Raw genomic sequence first — 19,770 nt, forward strand, 5'->3', positions numbered from 1 at the left:
GCTGAAGTGCACAGGAAGCCGAGGCAAGCAAACAAGTGAATAAATAAATGAACAGCAGCACTGACAGCAGCAACTAAAAACCACCAAAAAGACCCCACACGCTTCTGGAGGTGAGTGGGGGGGTGAAGGGAAGAAGAGTGGACTGATTCCTAGCAAGCAGAAGATCCCAAGTCCAGATGATGAATCTTTTCTGCAGTCTCCGCTCCCTGCCCTCAGAAGGATCTATTACCATAATGGAAATGTCTGGGTTTTAAGTGCCTAAAAATTGTTATGGGCACAAAAAAAAAAAAGGTTGGGAAAGAAAGGAAAGGAAAAAGAAATAGAAAAGCCCCATCCCCTGTACTCAGAAAACCACTGAGGTGCCCCCTTTGCATCCTCCATTTTTCCCCAGCTTTCATCCCACCTGGGAGTTATCTACTCATAGGGACGATGACAGATGGCAGATGTGAAGTTTCTAGAGATACCCTCTCTTCTCTCTTGCTCCAACCCCTTGCTCCTGGTCCAATCATGTGCTGAGGATGCGAGGTCAATGGAGATGAACGCTCCCTCCCTGCTTTCCTGGCTGCCCGCTCACAACATCTCAGACTTAGGCTCTGACTATTAAAACTGGGTATTTGTTTTTCTCTTTCTGACTTACTTCATTCTGTATAAGACTCTAGGTCCACTCACCTCACTACAAATAACTCAATTTCATTTCTTTTTATGGCTGAGTAATATTCCATTGTATATATGTGCCACATCTTCTTTATCCATTCATCTGTCGATGGATACCATATGCTAACACATATATATGGAATCTAAAAAAAAAAGGTTCTGAAGAACCTAGGGACAGGACAGGAATAAAGACTCACATGTAGAGAATGGACTTGAGGACATGGGGAGGGGCAAGGGTAAGCTGGGACGAAGTGAGAGAGTGGCATGGACATATATACACTACCAAACGTAAAACAGATAGCTAGTGGGAAGCAGCCACATACCACAGGGAGATCAGCTCGGCGCTTTGTGACCACCTAGAGGGGTGGGATAGGGAGGGTGGGAGGGAGGGAGACGCAAGAGGGAGGGGATATGGGGATATCTGTATACATATAGCTGATTCACTTTGTGATACAGCAGCAACTAACACAACAATGTAAAGCAATTATACTCCAATAAAGATGTTAAAAAAAAACAACTGGGTAAAGATTACCTGGCTCAGGCCCCCATTTTATTACAGACGAGGGTCCTGGGCTCTAAGGCTGGGAGTTATGAGCCCAAGGCCACACAGCTAATTGGTAGCAAAGCTAAAACTGGATGGAAGCTTCTTGACGCCCAGCCCTGCATTTGCCCACCACACTTGGGGCGGTAATAATCAAAATGCACATGTTTGATGCTTCTGGAGATTTTTCTCTTGCAAATAAGCAACATTAAGAGGGCTCCGCCCATCTGCGGAGGGAGCAGAGATGAAGCCAGTCCTTCAGAAGTGTTCTGTGAGGGGCCATTACTGCCCGGGGAGGTTGAATCCTTCCTTCAGGAAAGGACAAAATTGCAGCAGCAATGAGCCCAGTTTCCTTTGCTCATCAGCGGGAGGGCAGGAGCAGCCTCGCTCCCCTTTCCCAGAAATGTGGATCCGAAGGCTCTGCTGCTCCCGTGGAGCCCCTACACACTCACCCCACGGCCTAAAATGTCCCAGGAATCACAGGCATTTTTTGACTACAAACTTCCCGTCTAAATGTGGGGCAGCCTGAGCGAGGCCAGGGGCGCAGGAAGCGGGAACCGGAGTGGTTTTCCTGGCAGCTCTCCCCTTGCACTGTGTCCTTGTTTGGATGAGCACAAACAGGCTGGGCTATTTATGGTTGGTGAAGACACATTGGAAGGTGATGGGGCATTGCCCACTCAGTTCCCCTCCAAATTTCTGTTCTCTATGCAGACTCTGCAAGTGTGGGTGGCAACAGGCCTCCGTCTAGAGCCCATCCAAGGGCACAAGCCCCAAGCCCTTAAGGCCGAAGGACGATGACACCCGCAGCTCCCATCGGCAAACCCACAGCTGGGCCTCTCAGAGGGGCAAGGGGCTTTAGATGCTTGGAGGAGGGGATCTCATCAGCGCACAACTCTGAGAAAAGTTTGTGGGGTGTCACCTGGAGGAAGAGTGTTCAAAAAAATAGCCCATGGGAAAAGCGTTATATGAACCAATTAGTACCTGTGCCCGTGTGGGGCGTTAATATCCCCTACTGATTCCTTGCCTGCCTCTGGCCGTCACTGGCAGGAAAATCAATGTGGCTCAGACTGAGCTGAGGCTAAGCCCATCACTACTGTTGTTGGATCTTGCTACAGGGAATAAAATTTATTCTAGGTGAGGATGGAAAGACGTATGGAGAGAAAGTTATACATACAAATGAAATGAGGCCGGCAAATAAGGTAGACATTTCTACAATGTGACAAAGTATTTTCCCCTGTGGGATTCCTATGCTCCATAAACCACCCACCCTCCCTCAGTGCCCAGCCTTCCCTGACGCTCTTGCGGCTCTGCTTCCACTCCCTAGAGACCTCTCGATGTGCGGTCTGAGGGCGTCCGTGTTTCCTCGCTCCCTCGGGGCTGCTGAGCATGGCCTGTTTGTCACCATGTGGCAACTCCTCTCCCTACAAGGTCACCCACTGAGCTCTCTCAAGGGAGGAAAAAAGACTGGTTGAGGGCCTCACAAGGGCCAGGAGAACTAGGTGCCCTGGGAGTGGCAACGGAAACTGAGACACAGAGAGGTGTGTACCTTGCCTGAAGCTACAGGGTAAGGAAGCAGAGGGGTGGGCTTTCCACACTGGTGGGCCTGGCTCCAAAGCCCAGCAAGCAGTGGGTGGGCAGGAGGCATGTCTTGCCTGGTTACTGTAGTTACTACCACCCAGAAGAGGGCGTAGCCAAATGGACGCACTTGATGAATTTCTGAAGTAACGAACGACACCACACACAGCACACACACAAACACGCACGCACACACACACAGAGCACACACATACATACTGGATCCATATCTAGCACCCAATTTCCACCTTTCCCCCATAGCCGAGTTTATCACAAGACAAGTCTACACGTGCTTGGTAGCCCACCTGTTCTTTCTTCAACTCAACCCTGAGTCTCTCTCTTACCCCCAACTATTGTATAGAAACCACTTGACTGGGATCACCAAGGGCCAGCTAGTGACCAAAGCCCCTTCAGTCTCCCTGGCTATCACTTTGGTGGAGGTTCTCATAGTGGGCTTGGCTAACCAGCAGCGGCAGCAGCCCCGGGAGCTTGCTAGAAACGCAAATTCTCAGGCCTGAACCCAGACCTCCTGAATCAGAAACTTGGAGAGCAGCGATCTGTGTTTTAACAAGACCGCAGGTGATGCCAACGTACACTCAAGCGTGAGACCCACTGGCCGGTAGCTGCTCCACCCTCCCTTCTCGTGGCTTCCACGGCCTTGCAGTCCACTCACCCTTTTCCACAGCTCCTCGTCCTTCCTCCGCCCTGTAAGTAATGGTTTTCCCCGTTGTTGCCTGTACTCTCTCTTCTTCTTCTCTGTAATCTCCTGGAGTGATTATAGCCATTCCATGAGTGTAACTACCATCTGTGAGCCAATGACACCCACCTCTGTAATTTCTAGCCAAGGTCTCTCTCCTGAACTCTCCAAAGACATGTCTTGGTCCTGACTTGTAGAAAAGAAGGGAAACACTCAAACACCACATGCCCTATCCCTAGGAATCTTTGAAAAGACATTTAGAATACTTGAGCAATCCAAACTCAAAATGATGGCCTGACCACCCAGGTACACATTCTATCTGCCTGCTTAGGGAACATTTGTGCGCACTCTAGCTATCTTTCTTTCCCTTTTTTTTTTTTAAATTAAATGATTGATTAGCTTAGAGCTAATAAGAGCAAAGGTCTTTTTTAGTGCGTTCTTTTGGTGGGCATGGGGACCACACACCTCACAGAACCACCAGGACCTAGAAGTTTACTTTCTGCTAATTTGTATCCTGAGGGGCTTGAAGCAGCTGGGATGCCTATGTAAATCTAAAGAAAAATTAACTTCGGTGTGGGTAAGTTGGTCTCCAGAGAGACATCTGCCCTTCCCTAAGCACTTAGTTGATATTTGGCATATAAATGTTTACTTAATCTTTGCCTCAAGCTAAAATGTCTCAGGGCTCGTCACTAATCTCCCAGTGTTTCCCTGGTATTCAGGGCTCCCTCTTCATTACAAGGAAAAAATGTGCAATTCCACTGTTGCTCTCCCTGGATCCGTGTTCCAGTTCTCTCCATATAGCCTTCAGCCTTTCATGGGAAATGTACCTGGTGTGTTTAAGATTTAAAGCAATAGGCCATCTGCAAGTGGCACAGGTCTGGGAAGCCACTAGGCCTCCTGCCCTCAGCCTGGTGTCCAAGACCCAATTGCCCACCTTCTCACTGAGATTCCTCCTCTGACACAGGCTTCCACATCTGAAGTCAGTGGACAGTGCCCTCTGCGATGCTTGAGCCACAGTAAGCAACTCCATCCATCTGGAACCTCATGACTTAATGACCTGCTACCGCCCTGACTATTGAAACTTTCTTATCATTGACTGTCATCAACTCCCAGAACACCCCGACATCCACCTGGGAGGACACTGGCTTCGAGAACATCAGCCTCACCTCATTTCAGCTCTTGCCATCTTCCTGAGCCTATGAGAGCCATGTGGGCAATCCATCCCCTCCCTCCCCTGGTCCCTTCAGCCCTCACGACCTTCATTCATCCTCAGTCACCCACATTCAGGGCGCCTCCCTCTGTGGATATGTCCATCTTCAGACCCACTCTGCCTCTGAAATTGTGGGCACCAACCTCCCCTTCCTGACCAGCATCTCCAGTACTTCCGGCCATCGACTTTCCCCACTTCCTGTTTCCACTCCATCCCTGCTCAGCTCACCTCCTCTTACTTCTTTTAGCTTCACTTCCTTCCTCTCAGTCCCAGAGCCCCTGACTATCACTCAACCCCGCCTCCACCAGCCCCACCCCTATCACTCAGGCCCCGCCCCCACCAGCCCCGCCCCTATCACTCAAGCCCCGCCTCCACCAGCCCCGCCTCTATCACTCAAGCCCCGCCTCCACCAGCCCCGCCCCGATCACTCAGGCCCTGCCTCCACCAGCCCCACCCCTATCACTCAGGCCCCGCCTCCACCAGCCCCACCCCTATCACTCAGGCCCCGCCTCCACCAGCCCTGCCCCTATCATTCAAGCCCCGCCTCCACCAGCCCCGCCCCACCACTCAGGCCCCGCCTCCACCAGCCCCGCCCCTATCATTCAGGCCCCGCCTCCACCAGCCCCGCCCCTGACTACTACTCAAGCCCCGCCTCCACCAGCCCCACCCTATCACTCAGGTGCCGCCTCCACCAGCCCTGCCCCTATCACTCAGGCCCCGCCTCCACCAGCCCCGCCCTATCACTCAGGCCCCGCCTCCACAAGCCCCACCCCTACCACTCAGGCCCCGCCTCCACCAGCCCTGCCCCTATCACTCAAGCCCCGCCTCCACCAGCCCTGCCCCTCACTCAGGCCCCGCCTCCACCAGCCCTGCCCTATCACTCAAGCCCTGCCTCCACCAGCCCCGCCCTATCACTCAGGCCCCGCCTCCACAAGCCCCGCCCCTGACTACTCAAGCCCCGCCTCCACCAGCCCCGCCTCTATCACTCAGGCTCCGCCTCCACCAGCCCCGCCCCTATCACTCAAGCCCCGCCTCCACCAGCCCCGCCCCTATCACTCAAGCCCCGCCTCCACCAGCCCCGCCCCTATCACTCAAGCCCCGCCTCCACCAGCCCCGCCCCTGACTACTCAAGCCCCGCCTCCACCAGCCCCGCCCCTGACTACTACTCAAGCCCCGCCTCCACCAGCCCCGCCCCTGACTACTACTCAGGCCCCGCCTCCACCAGCCCCACCCCTGACTACTACTCAAGCCCCGCCTCCACCAGCCCCACCCCTGACTACTACTCAAGCCCTGCCCTATCACTCAAGCCCCGCCTCCACCAGCCCCGCCCCTATCACTCAAGCCCCGCCTCCACCAGCTCCGCCCCTATCACTCAGGCCCCACCTCCACCAGCCCCGCCCCATCACTCAGGCCCTGCCTCCACCAGCCCCGCCCCTATCACTCAAGCCCTGCCTCCACCAGCCCTGCCCCATCACTCAGGCCCCGCCTCCACCAGCCCCACCCTATCACTCAGGCCCCGCCTCCACCAGCCCCGCCCCATCACTCAGGCCCCACCTCCACCAGCCCTGCCCCATCACTCAGGCCCCGCCTCCACCAGCCCCGCCCGTCCCCGCCCTGCCAGTTGCCTGCCCCTCCACTCAGAGCGCTGGCTGCTCTGTACTGCAGCGGACAACAGGCACGGCTCCCTGGCAACTTGGGCCAAAGGTCCTGCTCCCGCTTGCCCGCTCTTTGGGAAGAAAATGAGATTATTTACAACTTGGGTGTCCATGTTTGGGAAGATTAACAAACCTGTTCTGGTCTCTTCAGCCTGCTTCTACCTCTTTCCCCAACGGGTTTATTTTCTTTTGAAGGCACACACCTGCTCTGCCCCTCAGGTTTCTGGCTCGCTGCCTCCAGCTGCATGCAAACTGCTAGGGCTCAGGACAGCCTGCTTCTTTCCAGCTTTTCCTTGGATTTTCTTTTCTTTTGGACCCTTCTCCCAAGTTTCAGGGCCTCTTCTCATGGGGGTTTCTGACCCCATCTTTATTAAATCGATAATGCACATTATGAGATATATAACGTCACATGTCAGTGTGTGTGTATACAACACACACACACACAAGTTTAGGTATATTCTGTCATTTGAAATATCTTTATGATCAAATATCAAAACAAGTGAGTAGGCGCTATACTTTTGAGACTCCACTTTCTCAAGTGTGAAGATAGAGGTAGACAGAATGCTCTTTGTACCACGACTACCTTAGTTATATGGTGGGCTGGACGAGACCAGCAGACACTGTCTTTATGCTGTGAGATAATGACTGATGCATCCCCAAAGCACAGACTTTCAAACAAAGGCACTTATGACCTAGGGGAATCTCCTATCATCATTCAATTTTTAAATCAACTCTGGTACTAAATTTTTTTGGAAAAAGTCTCTTTCTTTCCGTTTAATTTCTACCTACATTTACCATCTGGAAGTAAGTATGTTAACGGCATGCTGCTACTTGCTCAGATGGACACAAAATCGCGCAGGTGTCCTAGTTCCTTTCGACATGATTCCTGAAGACCAGAATCTATAATGGCCGAGCCCCACCGTTACTAAGATCCAGAACAGTGCCTGGTATACAGTAATCCCTCAATCCATTTCTGTTAAGTAAATGCATCTAAAAATGACTCCCCTTTTCCTAAACTTAGGTATTCCTTTTTCTAAAAGATGCTAGTCCCTGTTTAAATAGAAAGAAACTGATCTCTTCTGGAAGCCACATTTGGCAGCGAGCTTTCTGGCTGGTGAGAGGAAGCTTGAGCCCAGACATTGCAGCTGGAGTGGCAATGCCTCATGCCTCATTCCCAGTAAGAGCAGCAAACGGTGACCGTGTGTCCATGTGTTCAAACATCTGTCTATCCATCCGCCCATCTACCCATCCAGTCAGGTAAATCCTGGCGAGGATTTGGGTTTGCACAGCAGACAATACCCCTTCTTGGAGGACTACCGACACAAAACTGTTTGACTGTTAACATTCCTACCTGAACTACCTTGGCGGAACAGAACAAGTTCATAAACCAGTATACAGGTTGGTTGTCCGATGTAACTGCTTAGCAAAAAATATGAAGTGCATGAGATACTGAGAAACAGCAAGCCCTTCTTCGATCTTCTTAAATTTTTTTATGTTGAAATCCATGGCACACTAGGTGACTTAGAACATAAGAGGCACATGCTACAGAGCTTGCACAGGGGCTGGGAAGGATGACAGGAGAGCAAAAGTGAACAAAATGTAAGCACTGGCACCTCCCCCCTTCTTAGGAACCATGGCATTCAACAAGTGTATTAAATGAGCCACTACCATATGCTCAACCCCGTAAACCATGTGGAGATGACAAAACACACTCTTGATCTGCTTTAAATCTGGTAAAGGAGTCCGGGGGTGTGAGCATCCCAAGTGGCACAGCATGGGGCCCCGCACCAGGCTAAACACGGGGTGTCAGGCGTTTGGAGGAGAGAGCAATTGTGAGAGATAAGGGAAGGCTTCCAGAAGAGGGGCGTGCTAACTGGGCACTTAAGTCAGGGAGCACTAACGGATGCATGAGAGGCAGCCAGGGAAGGAGGGTGGCACTGTCAAAAACCTGAGATTCTCACAGCGTGGATGTGGACCGGCAGCATCGATTCCCAGACCTGCCGGATCAACGACCGTGGGGGTGGGACCCCGCAATGTGTTTGAACATGATCTCCAGGTGACGCCGATGCACGCTCAAGTTTAAGAACCACCAAGTTAGAGCAGGCACCATCCTCCCTTCAACTGGCTGTGCAAGCGGGCAGAGAAGGTACCGGCTCCTCAAATGCTCCCAGCCTTGCCCAGGGATTGGCAGGAAGGAAGCGTGGGGCTTGCCTCTCACTCCCTCCTTTCTGCAAACCAGTGCCCTGGGAGCTTGGGAGGTCGGGGACTGCCCCCCCTCTCCCAGGCCGCTCAGATGCCACACACAATGTAAAGAACAGTTACGCTTCCCACTGCTTCCGTACAAACCCCTCTCACGCATCTTCCTCGGTGGCTCACTCTTCTGATCCACAGCTGGATCGTGGGAGGGCTGGAGGTGGGGGAGAGCTCAGCAGAGGCGGGAGGAAAATGGGGCTTCTGTGAGCCCAGAGGGTCGGAGGTTATCATTCATTCCCCGCTCCCGTGCAGGTCTAATCGATGGCTCGCAAGGCCTGCACCTATCTCCTAACGAGACGGCTGAGAGCAGCCTTTGAAGGCGCAGAAGCCATTGGAACCGCACTTCGCTTCGGATCGGATCATTAGAGCAGCAGGAATATTCTGGAAATTGTTACTGACTTCATCGAAATGCCTGTGGTCCCTGGAAGACTATAAGAATTTGGCAGAGTGTGGCTTCTGCCCTCCTTTCACCCACCACAAAGCGATGTACGACCCCTGCTGCTCCCTCCTCCCTGTTTGTGGAGCTCGTGTTCTCTTTGGAAGCACTTAGGTTTACATAAACTTTTCCTTCTGAGGTGCGAGCTCTGGGCCGACCACGCTACTGAAGTGGCCCTTGCTAAGGTCATTGGGGCTGGCAAGCGGCCTCATCGTGCAGATGTCCGTCAGCAGAAGAGGACACAACACGTAGGGGCCTGACCCACTCAACAGTGGCCCTGGTCCCGTTAGTTTCCCCCGGGGCCATCATAGGGGAGCAGTTGTTTGATTGGATCTGGGGGGACACCTGCCGAATGACACAAGTGAGCCAGCCGCTCCTCCAAGGGGCTCACATACCTGAGAAAATTTTGTGTTATGTGTATTTTACCATGATTTAAAATTTTTTCTAAAATGTACATGAGCTATTTTTGTTTCACTCCAGTATACCCAGTTTGATACACAATCATAAATAAGACAGTGAAAGTTGATTTACAGGCCCGAGGCTACATACTCGGAAATTATATCCTTCCATCCTTTTACATGCATTCCATGATCATCCACAATGTACAGACAGGGAAGGTGAGGAGAGAGGCGCAGCGACCTGCTGGGGCTCCCACTCCTACTATGACGTGAGCCTGGAAGCCTGCCTGACTCTAGCGCGAGGACATTGAAGCCCCATAAGATTCTCACCATGCAAACTTAGCTCAGAAGAACAAAAATTTGGTGAGTGACTGTGTGTTGACAGGTCCATGTAAAGACCTCTAGGCCACCGACTTGCTCCAGTATATTACATCAACACGTATAATATGCATGTAATGGTAGAAAGTTCCAGCAATGAACTTGTGGAGAGAACGTGACACTTCCTTGTCCTTTGTGGTGGGCATCTCAGGTCTGGAAGGCACAATGTCCAACTCTGATTCCGTATCACTAACCCAGGTGTCCGGCCAGCCAGTGAACAAATTTGAGTTTTGCCAGGCCCGTCTCAGAACTCGTGCCTGAACGAAGCATGCCCCTTGCCTTTGAGGGTCTCATAGTTCGTGGACATGGACACTAAGACAACATTTGCCAGACTGGGTCCTGGGTCCCACAATAGGGCTGCACAGGCAAGAGCAGAGGGAGCCTGGGAGTGTGGAGGGGGCCACCCCAGAGCAGGGAGAGGGCCAGGAGATGGAGCTGCCAGTGAGACGCACGCACCCAAGCCAGCAGGACATCCGGAGTGAAGGCGGGCACGCCACCCGCACTTCCGGTCGGAAGGGCAGCTGGCCTTGCTCTAAGGAAGCACAGGGGGAAATCCCCACATGTGAGCAGGGCCTAGATGCCAGGACCTGGATTCTCACCTCTAATCCTGAAACCCACGCTGCGGCCCCCAGCCTCACACCCGCTTCTGCCTGAGCATGGGAGCAAGGACCCAAGTGGCTGGAGTCCAGCGTCCTGCGGCTGCCCTGCCCCCGCCCCCGCCCCAGCATCAAGAGCGGAGCAGTACCTGGTATGGGTCAGGGGACCCGCTGGTCGCTCCGGCCTCCTCGGGGGCAGCGCACCTGGTCTGCTGAGAGAATTGGTCTTGGGTGGCCGCGGCTTTTTGGGCGGTATGGCAGGAACAGAAGGCTTCTGTAAATCCAGTTTTGGCTCTCTCTCTGGTCTTTCTTTAAGTCATTGTTTAAAGAAGCATAAAGAAGACAGATAGAACTAGTGTAAGTGACAGTACTGAAGATTGCCTGTTTTCTGCTTAAAAAAATCACTGATGCTGTTTGCCAAGGTCAGGATGGAAGGCGAAGAGCATCATCTATTCTTGGTCAAGTTAGAAAAAGACCTATGGGCCCTTCCGGCCATTGCCCACCCTTGGAAAACTCCTACTCATACTTCATGGGGCCTACTCACATTTAGCCTGGCTGAAATGTGACACGGTCATGTTCCCTTCTCAATGGCTGGACCCACCCTCAGAGGCAGACTTTCCTACTCCCTCTCCTGAGCTGCGAAGGACAGCCCCTTATAAACGGGCTCCACTTGAGTGCTCTCTGGGTGTCTGCATGCTTGCCATGGCCTGCAGGCAGTCAGCCCCCACGGGCAGGGCCCACGTCTGGCCATCTCTCTAGAACCCGCACGGTGCCTGGCACTGAGCAGGTGCTCGGTAAATGGCTGATGGGTTTGGTCAATGACCCGCGGGACCTGTTGGGTGTGCAGAGGAAAGAGGCCTGACGTCTCCCAGGTCAGCCTGTGTAAAGCATCAGGAGCCAACAATTAGTTCTGGATTCTTCCTGTGCACAGTTTCACCTTGGAAGGTAGACTGGGACTGCACAGGTATTTGGGTTCTGAGGGTTTTGGGTGTCGGAGCTATTAGAAAGAAGTTAAAGCCAGATCTGGTGCCAAACTGGGCAGTGCTTGGCGGCAGCTTCATGTTTTATGTCCCCATGTTTCTCTGTAAAGGTAGAGCTTCAGGGAGCTGCCCACTGGAGGACAGGCAGCATCCCTGTGCTCACTTGGAAGCTGGAACTGTGAACACGTTTTACTTGCAAACACAAACTCACGTCGTTTGGGTGACCAGGCAGATTGGCAAAGCTTTAAAAAGCCCATCAGGTATTGTACAGACATCACTGCTCATCCCCACAATATTTCAATAAGGGAACCTGCTCCATCCAGGAATGCTGGGAACGCTTTTACTGGTCCGCAGGGACCAGAGGAGGCACCAGAGGAGGAAGGGCGCCGCTAAAATACAAAGGAGGGGGGATTCCTCCTGCCTCCTGGGATGGACGGGAGCTCCAGCAGCCTGCAGAACGAATGGGAGAGAGGGTTCGTGCCCACCTACTAGGGAGGCCAAGCCTCAAGGTGGGGCTGGTTTGCTGTCTTCCCTGCTGCTTCTGACCAGGGCTTCTGTCTCCTGACCCACTGCGGCACAGAACAAGGCATCACGGGAGGGGAAGGAAGCAGAAGTGTGTGGCCACTTGGCCAACCAACTAGGGTGGTTGTTCACACGTAAGCCGAGTACATATGCTAGTCACCATGGAACAGAGCAGGCAGTGTCCTCATCACAGAGCCTGGCTATGAGCCCAAAACCAGCCATGTGTCTTCCGTGAGGACAGAGGCGGTGTTTGGTTATGTCACAACACGCACACTTTTGTCAAAGAACTATTTGTATGGTACACACTCAATAGCTATTTTTTCATTGATCTGTGACGCAGACCTGGCCTTCACAATGAGCTTCCACAACTCAAGTTTTAACTGTTCACTGTGAAAGAAAGAGGTGTAACTTCCTAAGAACTCGCAATGTTGGCAAAACTTCTGGCAGGCTGATATAAAATATTAAATTTCACAATAAAATTTCATGAGGCCACCCAGGAGCATCTCCAAATAATTACATTCATTAATTCAGCATTTCTCTTGTGACTTACAAATAACTGCTTTTTAAAATGGAATTTGCTCTGCCTCCTGTTCATAATAATAACGTAACGCTTTCCCCGTAAAAATGTGTGATCAATCAAATCTTAAGACACCTAATAAAATGAGTCCTTCCACAGCATGCAGATTTCTTTGGGAGGGACACGCAGACCATAGGAGTCAAACACATTCATAAAACTGTGTGATACAGGTTACGGTACTTCCCTGAAAATGACATTTTTGACCCCGTTAAGGGGACTGTGGGCACTGGGCTGCTTCTCCCAGTTTTGCCATGCCACCCCCTCCCTCAACATTCCTGACCGAGGACATGTGTCTGCAATATAGTAGCCAGTGTCAAAGGCCCAGCAGTGACTGACAGCTTTCATTGGTCTGGATGGGAATTTCTCTAAGCCACACCCACCCATCGGCAGTTAATGAGCACCTGGGGCACTAGGCTGGCTGGGAACCGTGGCCCGTACAGCGGGGCCCTCTAGGAACTTACAGTCGGCATGCGGGCTTCAGGATGCCGCTGGTGTGGGGAGGGCGGTGATGGCAGGAAGACTGGGATGGAAGAGCCCCAATGTGTTAAGTGACTAGGCTGGTTGTTTTTCATTTGATGAGAAATGCCAGCCCAAAGAAGCACCATATAACCCTCTCTCCTATTTCTTTAGAAACAGGAAATTTAAAAGCAATCAAAACAAAACCATAATCACCATATTCCCAAGAAAAAGCACATTCTGTGGGGAATAGGGACCTAGCCCTGTGACAGACAGCTCTGTCTCTTGCCGTTCTAGAAGTGCCAACGAAGACCTGATCTCATACCTTTTTCTTCTGTTCTATTTGGAAGCGTTTCTGGCCTTTCAGGAGGTATCTTTTTAATTTCATGTTTTCTTTCAGTGGTACCTGGCGGGGAAAGGATGGCAACGATTAGGAAATGTTTCCCCCATCCATTTATTAGATGCACTAGCGTTTTAAATATTTATCAGGTACAGCAGAGTCAATAGGTTTTTTTCTTTCCTAAGCTGAGTGCTGGTGTTATCTGGCAAACACAAGCTGCTTAGAAACGGAGCAGGAGCCATTTCTGGCATATGTCATTAAGTTTGCCTGCCTATGCATCCTTCATTTACAAGAACACCACTAATATTTATTGATATTTAAATCTGACTTCCTTATGCATCAAAGTAGTCACAGGAGACCACTTGGTGTAGGTGGGGAATGTATATAAATAAATAAGCAAATCCACGGGCATAAGAAGATTGCTGTTTTATGCCACCAAATTTGGAGTGGTTTGTTATGCAGCAATAGTAACTAGAACGTGTATTTTTCTTAAATTGAAGTTTAGTTGACTTACAATATTATATTAGTTTCAGGTGTACAACACAGTGATTCAATATTTTTATACATTACACACCATACAAAGTTATTAAAATATTATTGACTATGGGCTTCCCTGGTGGCTCAGTGGTTGAGAGTCTGCCTGCCGATGCAGGGGACATGGGTTCGTGCCCCGGTCCGGGAAGATCCCACATGCCGTGGAGTGGCTGGGCCCGTGAGCCGTGGCCGCTGAGCCTGCGCATCCGGAGCCTGTGCTCCGCAACGGGAGAGGCCACAACACTGAGAGGCCCGTGTACCGCAAAAAAACAAACAAACAAACAAAAAATTTATATATATATATATATATATATATATATATATATATATAATTGACTATATTCCCCATGCTGTACATTACATCCCTGTGACTTATTTATTTTATAACTGGTAGTTTGTTACCTCTTAAACACATTTTTAAGTGGAGGGATGTACAGAGAAGATACGGTGGTTCTCCCTAGGTCCTTTGCATCTGAATCCCTCAGGTATTACATTTTCCCAAATGTGCCAATTCACCCTTCCTCTTTACACGCCTGGACCACAGCTGCTTCCCGCACCAGGGAACTTCATCAGTGTCAGCGGCCTCAGGTCCGTAAGAGTACTTGGAAAATAGCTAAAGCATGAAACACATCACAAGTACTCCTCTGATTTATGGACTTGGTTGAGTGCTTGACAAACTCCTTATATGACCAACCCTATGGATGTGTGCTTGGTACTAAAATCTCAATTACACAGCATCAGAAGCCAAAAGAACTGAAAATAAAACCCACTGAACACACACTTTACCTTAACTCTTTAATGACTCACTACAAGTTAAACACTGTATCTGATTTCTATCAATTCTGTATCTGATTTTTTTCGTCAAATAACCAAACACAAGGAAAATAGGAGTATCTACCTCCCCATTACAAAGCAGTTCCCAAGATTATACAGCAGGATAAACGAGCAGTAGTAGTAATCTAGCAAGATTAAATGCCATCATGCTTTGCCCCTAGAGATCCAGCACAACTTATTCAAATTGTCTTAAAAGGATAAGAATTTGCCTACCATGCTACACTCTGGTCTCCTAACGCTAAAGAAGAATTTCAGTACCATTCCTAGAGACACAGGAGGAACTGACGGTCCTACTACCATGAAGAATCCAACCCTAGTTACATTCTAGGCCACCTGAGCCTGGGACCACTCAACTCACCTCCTTGGTCTCTAACCTGTCACCAAGGCTTCTATGGAAAAGGATCTTCAGAAAAAAAGCAAATCAATAGTCTGTTTTAATTTCAGCAAAATAAAATATTTATCCAGCCAGAACCACTAGGTGGCAAAATTAAACTACTCAACACAAACAAGGATGGGGGCTGAGCAGGAGATGTAATCAACATCCCATTTGAGGGCTTAATCTCTGTAATTCTCAACTATGCTGAAGGGAATGGGAAAGGAATGTGAGGTCAAGCTGATTTTTTCCCCCCAACTTGGTGGGCCAAAAGAACGGGAAAAAATCACTCCTAATAAATCTGTTGAATAAACCAATCTGGAAATGTATTCATACTTTAAATGCTACAGAAATATCATAACTATGCATGTGTAGAATTAAAAATACCCCTACTCTTCTTCAGTTTTAGTTGTTAATTTTTTAAAATGCCACTTAACTAGTTATTCACGGAGGAGTTTCTCCCTAAAATTTGTTTTAACAATGATAAAGAGGAGTTCTATTGGGAACTAGGGATGCTCATCTTTATGTATGAGACGCCAGTGTACAATGAGTTACCAAGTGTCCAACGACATCAAGTCTTCCTATAGTATTCAACCTTAACATCTGAGCCACACAGAAAAAGTGAATTAATTGGATTCTTTTCTAGAATAGAAAAGCATCATGAGGGAGGGAAAGTATTGCTAGAAAAACATTTTTTGTTGCTTGGGGCAAGTGAAGTAAGTACAAATTTTGGTTAACCACCCGGGACAGAAATTGAAAATTCAGCACTGCTATACATGCCCAGTGAAGCTGTGACCCACGGGAAGCAGCTCTCCCCGGGCTGACCCTCGATGGGCAGGCACAGGCAAAGCAACCAGTTCCTCTCTCCACAAAAGGGGTTTATTAAAGAAATAAAAATAAAAACAAAGCAAACAAAACTGGTTTATTCCGAAACAAAGTCTTTCTGGTCATTCTCTTTGGGAGGCCGTATCAGGGATACATTTTAATGATATGTTTCTTTGTTAGGGAAAACAGTAAGAGAAAGACAGTGTGTTGACGGGAAGTGAAAGGTATATTACCTGCCCCTTGCTTGATGACGGGAGCCGATGGAGGAGGTGGCTTCTTGGGTCTCTGAAAAATTAATCAAAATGATACCACATGAGATTGTTGGCAGGCCTGGCCTCTCACATAAGGACCACAGACAGTGTTTTCTAGATGTAGTTTGGACAGTCCAGAGAAGCTCTCCAAAAAAATTGAGCAATTCTCTCTCCAGGGATGTCAGGTTTTGGCACCTTTAAACAGGCACTAAAATAAATTCAGTCTGCAAAACAAAGCTCTGATGGACAAATGAAATACCATTTCCCCCTTTCTAAATTTGTAACAGCCTTCTGGAAAAGCGCGGCTCAGCAAAAATGGCCTGAAACCAGCAAGCACAATGGTACTCCTACGCTGAAACCGCATTTGCAATTAAGATTTAATCTGCTGAATAACCAAGCGATTCAGAAAGAGTCACTGGGATGGCTCTAAATTAGATCCGCTCTGGATGTGGGACCTGCAACAAAATGCAGGCTGAGGGGCCCCTGTGGCTGGGTAGGGTTCTAAGCTTTCTTCCCCTTTTCACCCCAAGGCTGGTAGGCCATTTGTGAGGTTCCCCCACAGACCAGTCATACCCTGGAAACTGGAATGGAGTTTCTTTGCATATCAGCCACTATTTGTTTTTCTCTCACACCCTATCATTCTGGAGGGAATGAGGCAGCAATGCAATCAATGGCATCTCCTTGCTCACCCAGGATTCGCTGTAGGTGGGAGACAGGCTGGACTTGGCAAATGTCCTAGGGCCGAGAGTCCAGCCAGGGCACAGTTCTTGGGCACCATTCTTGCACAGGGGAAAAGGGGACCGGAGGCAAGGAGAGAAACATCTCATCATCAACATCATTAAGGAAAGATGGAAATGGGGAGGGTTTGAGCATATGATCCATGTTGCTGCTGACACCTGTCCTGACCCTCTCTGGGTATCGTATACTTGTGACTTTAAAAAAGCTCCATGGACTCTCTTCTGCATGCTGAAAAAGTACTGATGTGACCAGCAAAACACCCGACCATCCTCAGCCCGGCCCACCAGTGCCTCCCGGTGCCTGATGCAGTACCAGGACACAGGAAGAAATGGTTTTAAGTAAAACCCACAGAATACGAGACCCACAGAGAACTGTCTCAGGGAGCATCACAGCACGTAGGCTCTGGACTTGACATTTCGACTCTGCTCTTTACTAGTTGGGTGATTTGGCCAAGTGACCGCAAGTAAGAGTATAATATGGTGGGCAAGAGGCGGGGCTTCAGAATGTGGCTGCCATTACACATCCTGGCTCAGTTTTTAGCCGTGGACCCTGGGCAAGTGACCTCACCTAGATGAAATTTCTCATCTGTAAAACAATAATATTACTTCCCTCTTAGGAGGAGGCGGTTTCACAGAGGGAGTCAGTAAGCACTGCCTTGCCCAATCCTCGTGACAACTCTATAAGGAGTGATATTATTATGCCCATTTTGCAGATGAAATAATTGAGGCTTCAAGAGATGAAGTCATTTCCCCAAGTCACCAGGCTAGTAAATGGGGCAGGGGGCCAAGAGTCCAGTCCAGGGCTATCTGCCCCACAGGAATGCTCTTAACCACTGTGAAGGGGCCATCCTGCCAGAGGGCATCCACAAGACAAACCATCTCACGGCCATAAACCACACAGAGTTTACAAAAGCACAAGAAACTGTAGTATGTCAACATTAAGGGGAAAAAAAAAGGGTATTGAATTGCAGCTACAGTATGAGCTCAACCATGTTACAATATATTCAGAAAGGGAAAAAGACTGGAAAGAAAGAAATTTATAGGGCTGATCTCTTGTAGAATTATGAGTGCATATGTGTTTCCTTCTTAATATTTTTCTGTACTGTCTATATGCATCCAAACTTCATTAAAAAAAAAAAGAAAGAAGGACGCTCCAAGGGCCACCTCCGCATGGGTACAGGCCCTCCACCCAGAGCTTACGACTCTTCCCCTGTTGCCAGCCCCTTCCAGCTGTCTACCCTGACTCCTTTTTCCTTCCTCTCTTCTCTGTCTTTGTAGAAATTAGACTGGGGGCAGATCTGTGTTTACCTAATGAAGTTGAAACTCTGCCAATTAACCTTCCTTTACCTCTGGATCAGAGTGATTTCTTATGCAGGAAACTGCCAACACCCCGTGGCCTAATTCTTCCCAGCTCAGCCCCAGCAATGCCCACCCCCTGGACGGCTTCCTCACTCTCAGTTGTTGGAACATTTTTCTAACCAATTTCACATGAGCCTCCTCTTACTGAGGCCGTTCCCCCAGCGACCTTGCCTCAAACCACAGGGCCTCAAATAAAAAAAGACAACTACAAGTCATCATATTTTCCAAGATTACTGTGCAAAGAAAAAAAAACCCTTAGTGTTGTGTCAGATTTGGCATGTAATACACGAAATGCAACAGGGCAGGGCGGAGGGGCACCGAGAGAGGGGACGGGAAGTATTGTGCTCCCCAACAGCGTGTGGAGAGCGTGGTCATGCCAAGTGCCTGCCCGGAGGGCGGAGGAAGCAGGCAGGGGTGTGAGGCTGTGTCGGGAGCCCTAGCAGCTGCGGAGGCAGGTGGGGCAGTTTGGAAAGGAAGCAGCAGTTTGTGAGCTGCCTGGCTAGCATTCACCAGGCCTGATCAACGCTGGCCAGGTGCCTGCTTTGCTTAGTAGCAGAGGAGGTTTACAAGTTGTCCTGCTTGGTTTTTTTTTTTTTCCTTGACTGACTTTGGCCCTGATTCCATCAAACTTAGCCTTCCTGCCTCCTTAGATGAGAAATGATGCCACATTTTTCAAAGCAGATGTCTTTTAAGGTAATTTGGAACAAAAACCAGGGTCAGGGTTCCCTGTAGCTCTAGACCACTCCACAAACGATTAATAAAGTATTCACATGAGCTGACAATGATCTTTTTTCTTTTCTTTTTCTTTTTCATTTTTTTGGTTGTGCCTCGCAGCTCACGGGATCTTACTTCCCCAACCAGGAAACGAACCTGGGCCCCGGCAGTGAGAGCACCGAGTTCTAACCATTGCACCACCAGGGAATTCCCCTGATTTTTTTTTTCTTTTAATGCCACAGGAAGACAGAGCAGTGAGAACTGAGAAGGCAGAGTGGGTAAATCGGTAGCAAAAATGTGGCAGTAGAAAATCCATTACGGGAGTTCATGATTCTCAAACAGAAAGACATAAGCACATCACGCAATTGAGTTTCCAGGTCAAGCAGTAGGTCAAGGCTTTCTCTGTTGAATTTACCAGCATTAACTAGCTCCTGCAGGTGCGCAGACAGAAACATCCTTTCAACTCAGTCAAGCATTTTAAGTCATGAATCTGTTTTAACATCTTTATTGGAGTATAATTGCTTTACAATGGTGTGTTAGTTTCTGCTTTATAACAAAGTGAATCAGCTATACGTATATATACGTATATCCCCATATCTCCTCCCTCTTGCGTCTCCCTCCCACCCTCCCTATCCCACCCTTCTAGGCGTCACAAAGCCCCGAGCTGATCTCCCTCTGCTATGCGGCTGCTTCCCACTAGCTATCTACCTTACGTTTGGTAGTGTATATATGTCCATGCCACTCTCTCGCTTCGTCCCAGCTCACCCTTCCCCCTCCCCATATCCTCAAGTCCATTCTCTAGTAGGTCTGTGTCTTTATTCCCGTCTTACCCCTAGGTCCTTCATGACCTTTTTCTCTTTCTTTAGATTCCATAT

General features: G+C 49.4%; 1 protein-coding gene across 7 annotated transcripts in view; it reads right to left on the reverse strand.

Annotated features, from left to right (window-relative positions):
* The window catches only part of SH3KBP1 (SH3 domain containing kinase binding protein 1), a gene marked incomplete at its 5' end in the record, with an annotated part of 295,684 nt that overhangs the window by 40,758 nt on the left and 235,156 nt on the right, over nt 1-19,770 (reverse strand). For all 7 annotated transcript variants that reach the window (XM_082681426.1, XM_082681425.1, XM_082681427.1 and 4 more), the window contains 3 exons: nt 10,543-10,702; nt 13,254-13,334; nt 16,068-16,119. In XM_082681426.1, coding sequence (XP_082537552.1) covers nt 10,543-10,702; nt 13,254-13,334; nt 16,068-16,119 — 293 coding nt within the window. The remainder of the gene's footprint in view (nt 1-10,542; nt 10,703-13,253; nt 13,335-16,067; nt 16,120-19,770) is intronic.

Source organism: Grampus griseus (assembly GCF_964374135.1).
Source record: "Grampus griseus genome assembly, chromosome: X".
Taxonomy (NCBI): domain Eukaryota; kingdom Metazoa; phylum Chordata; class Mammalia; order Artiodactyla; family Delphinidae; genus Grampus; species Grampus griseus.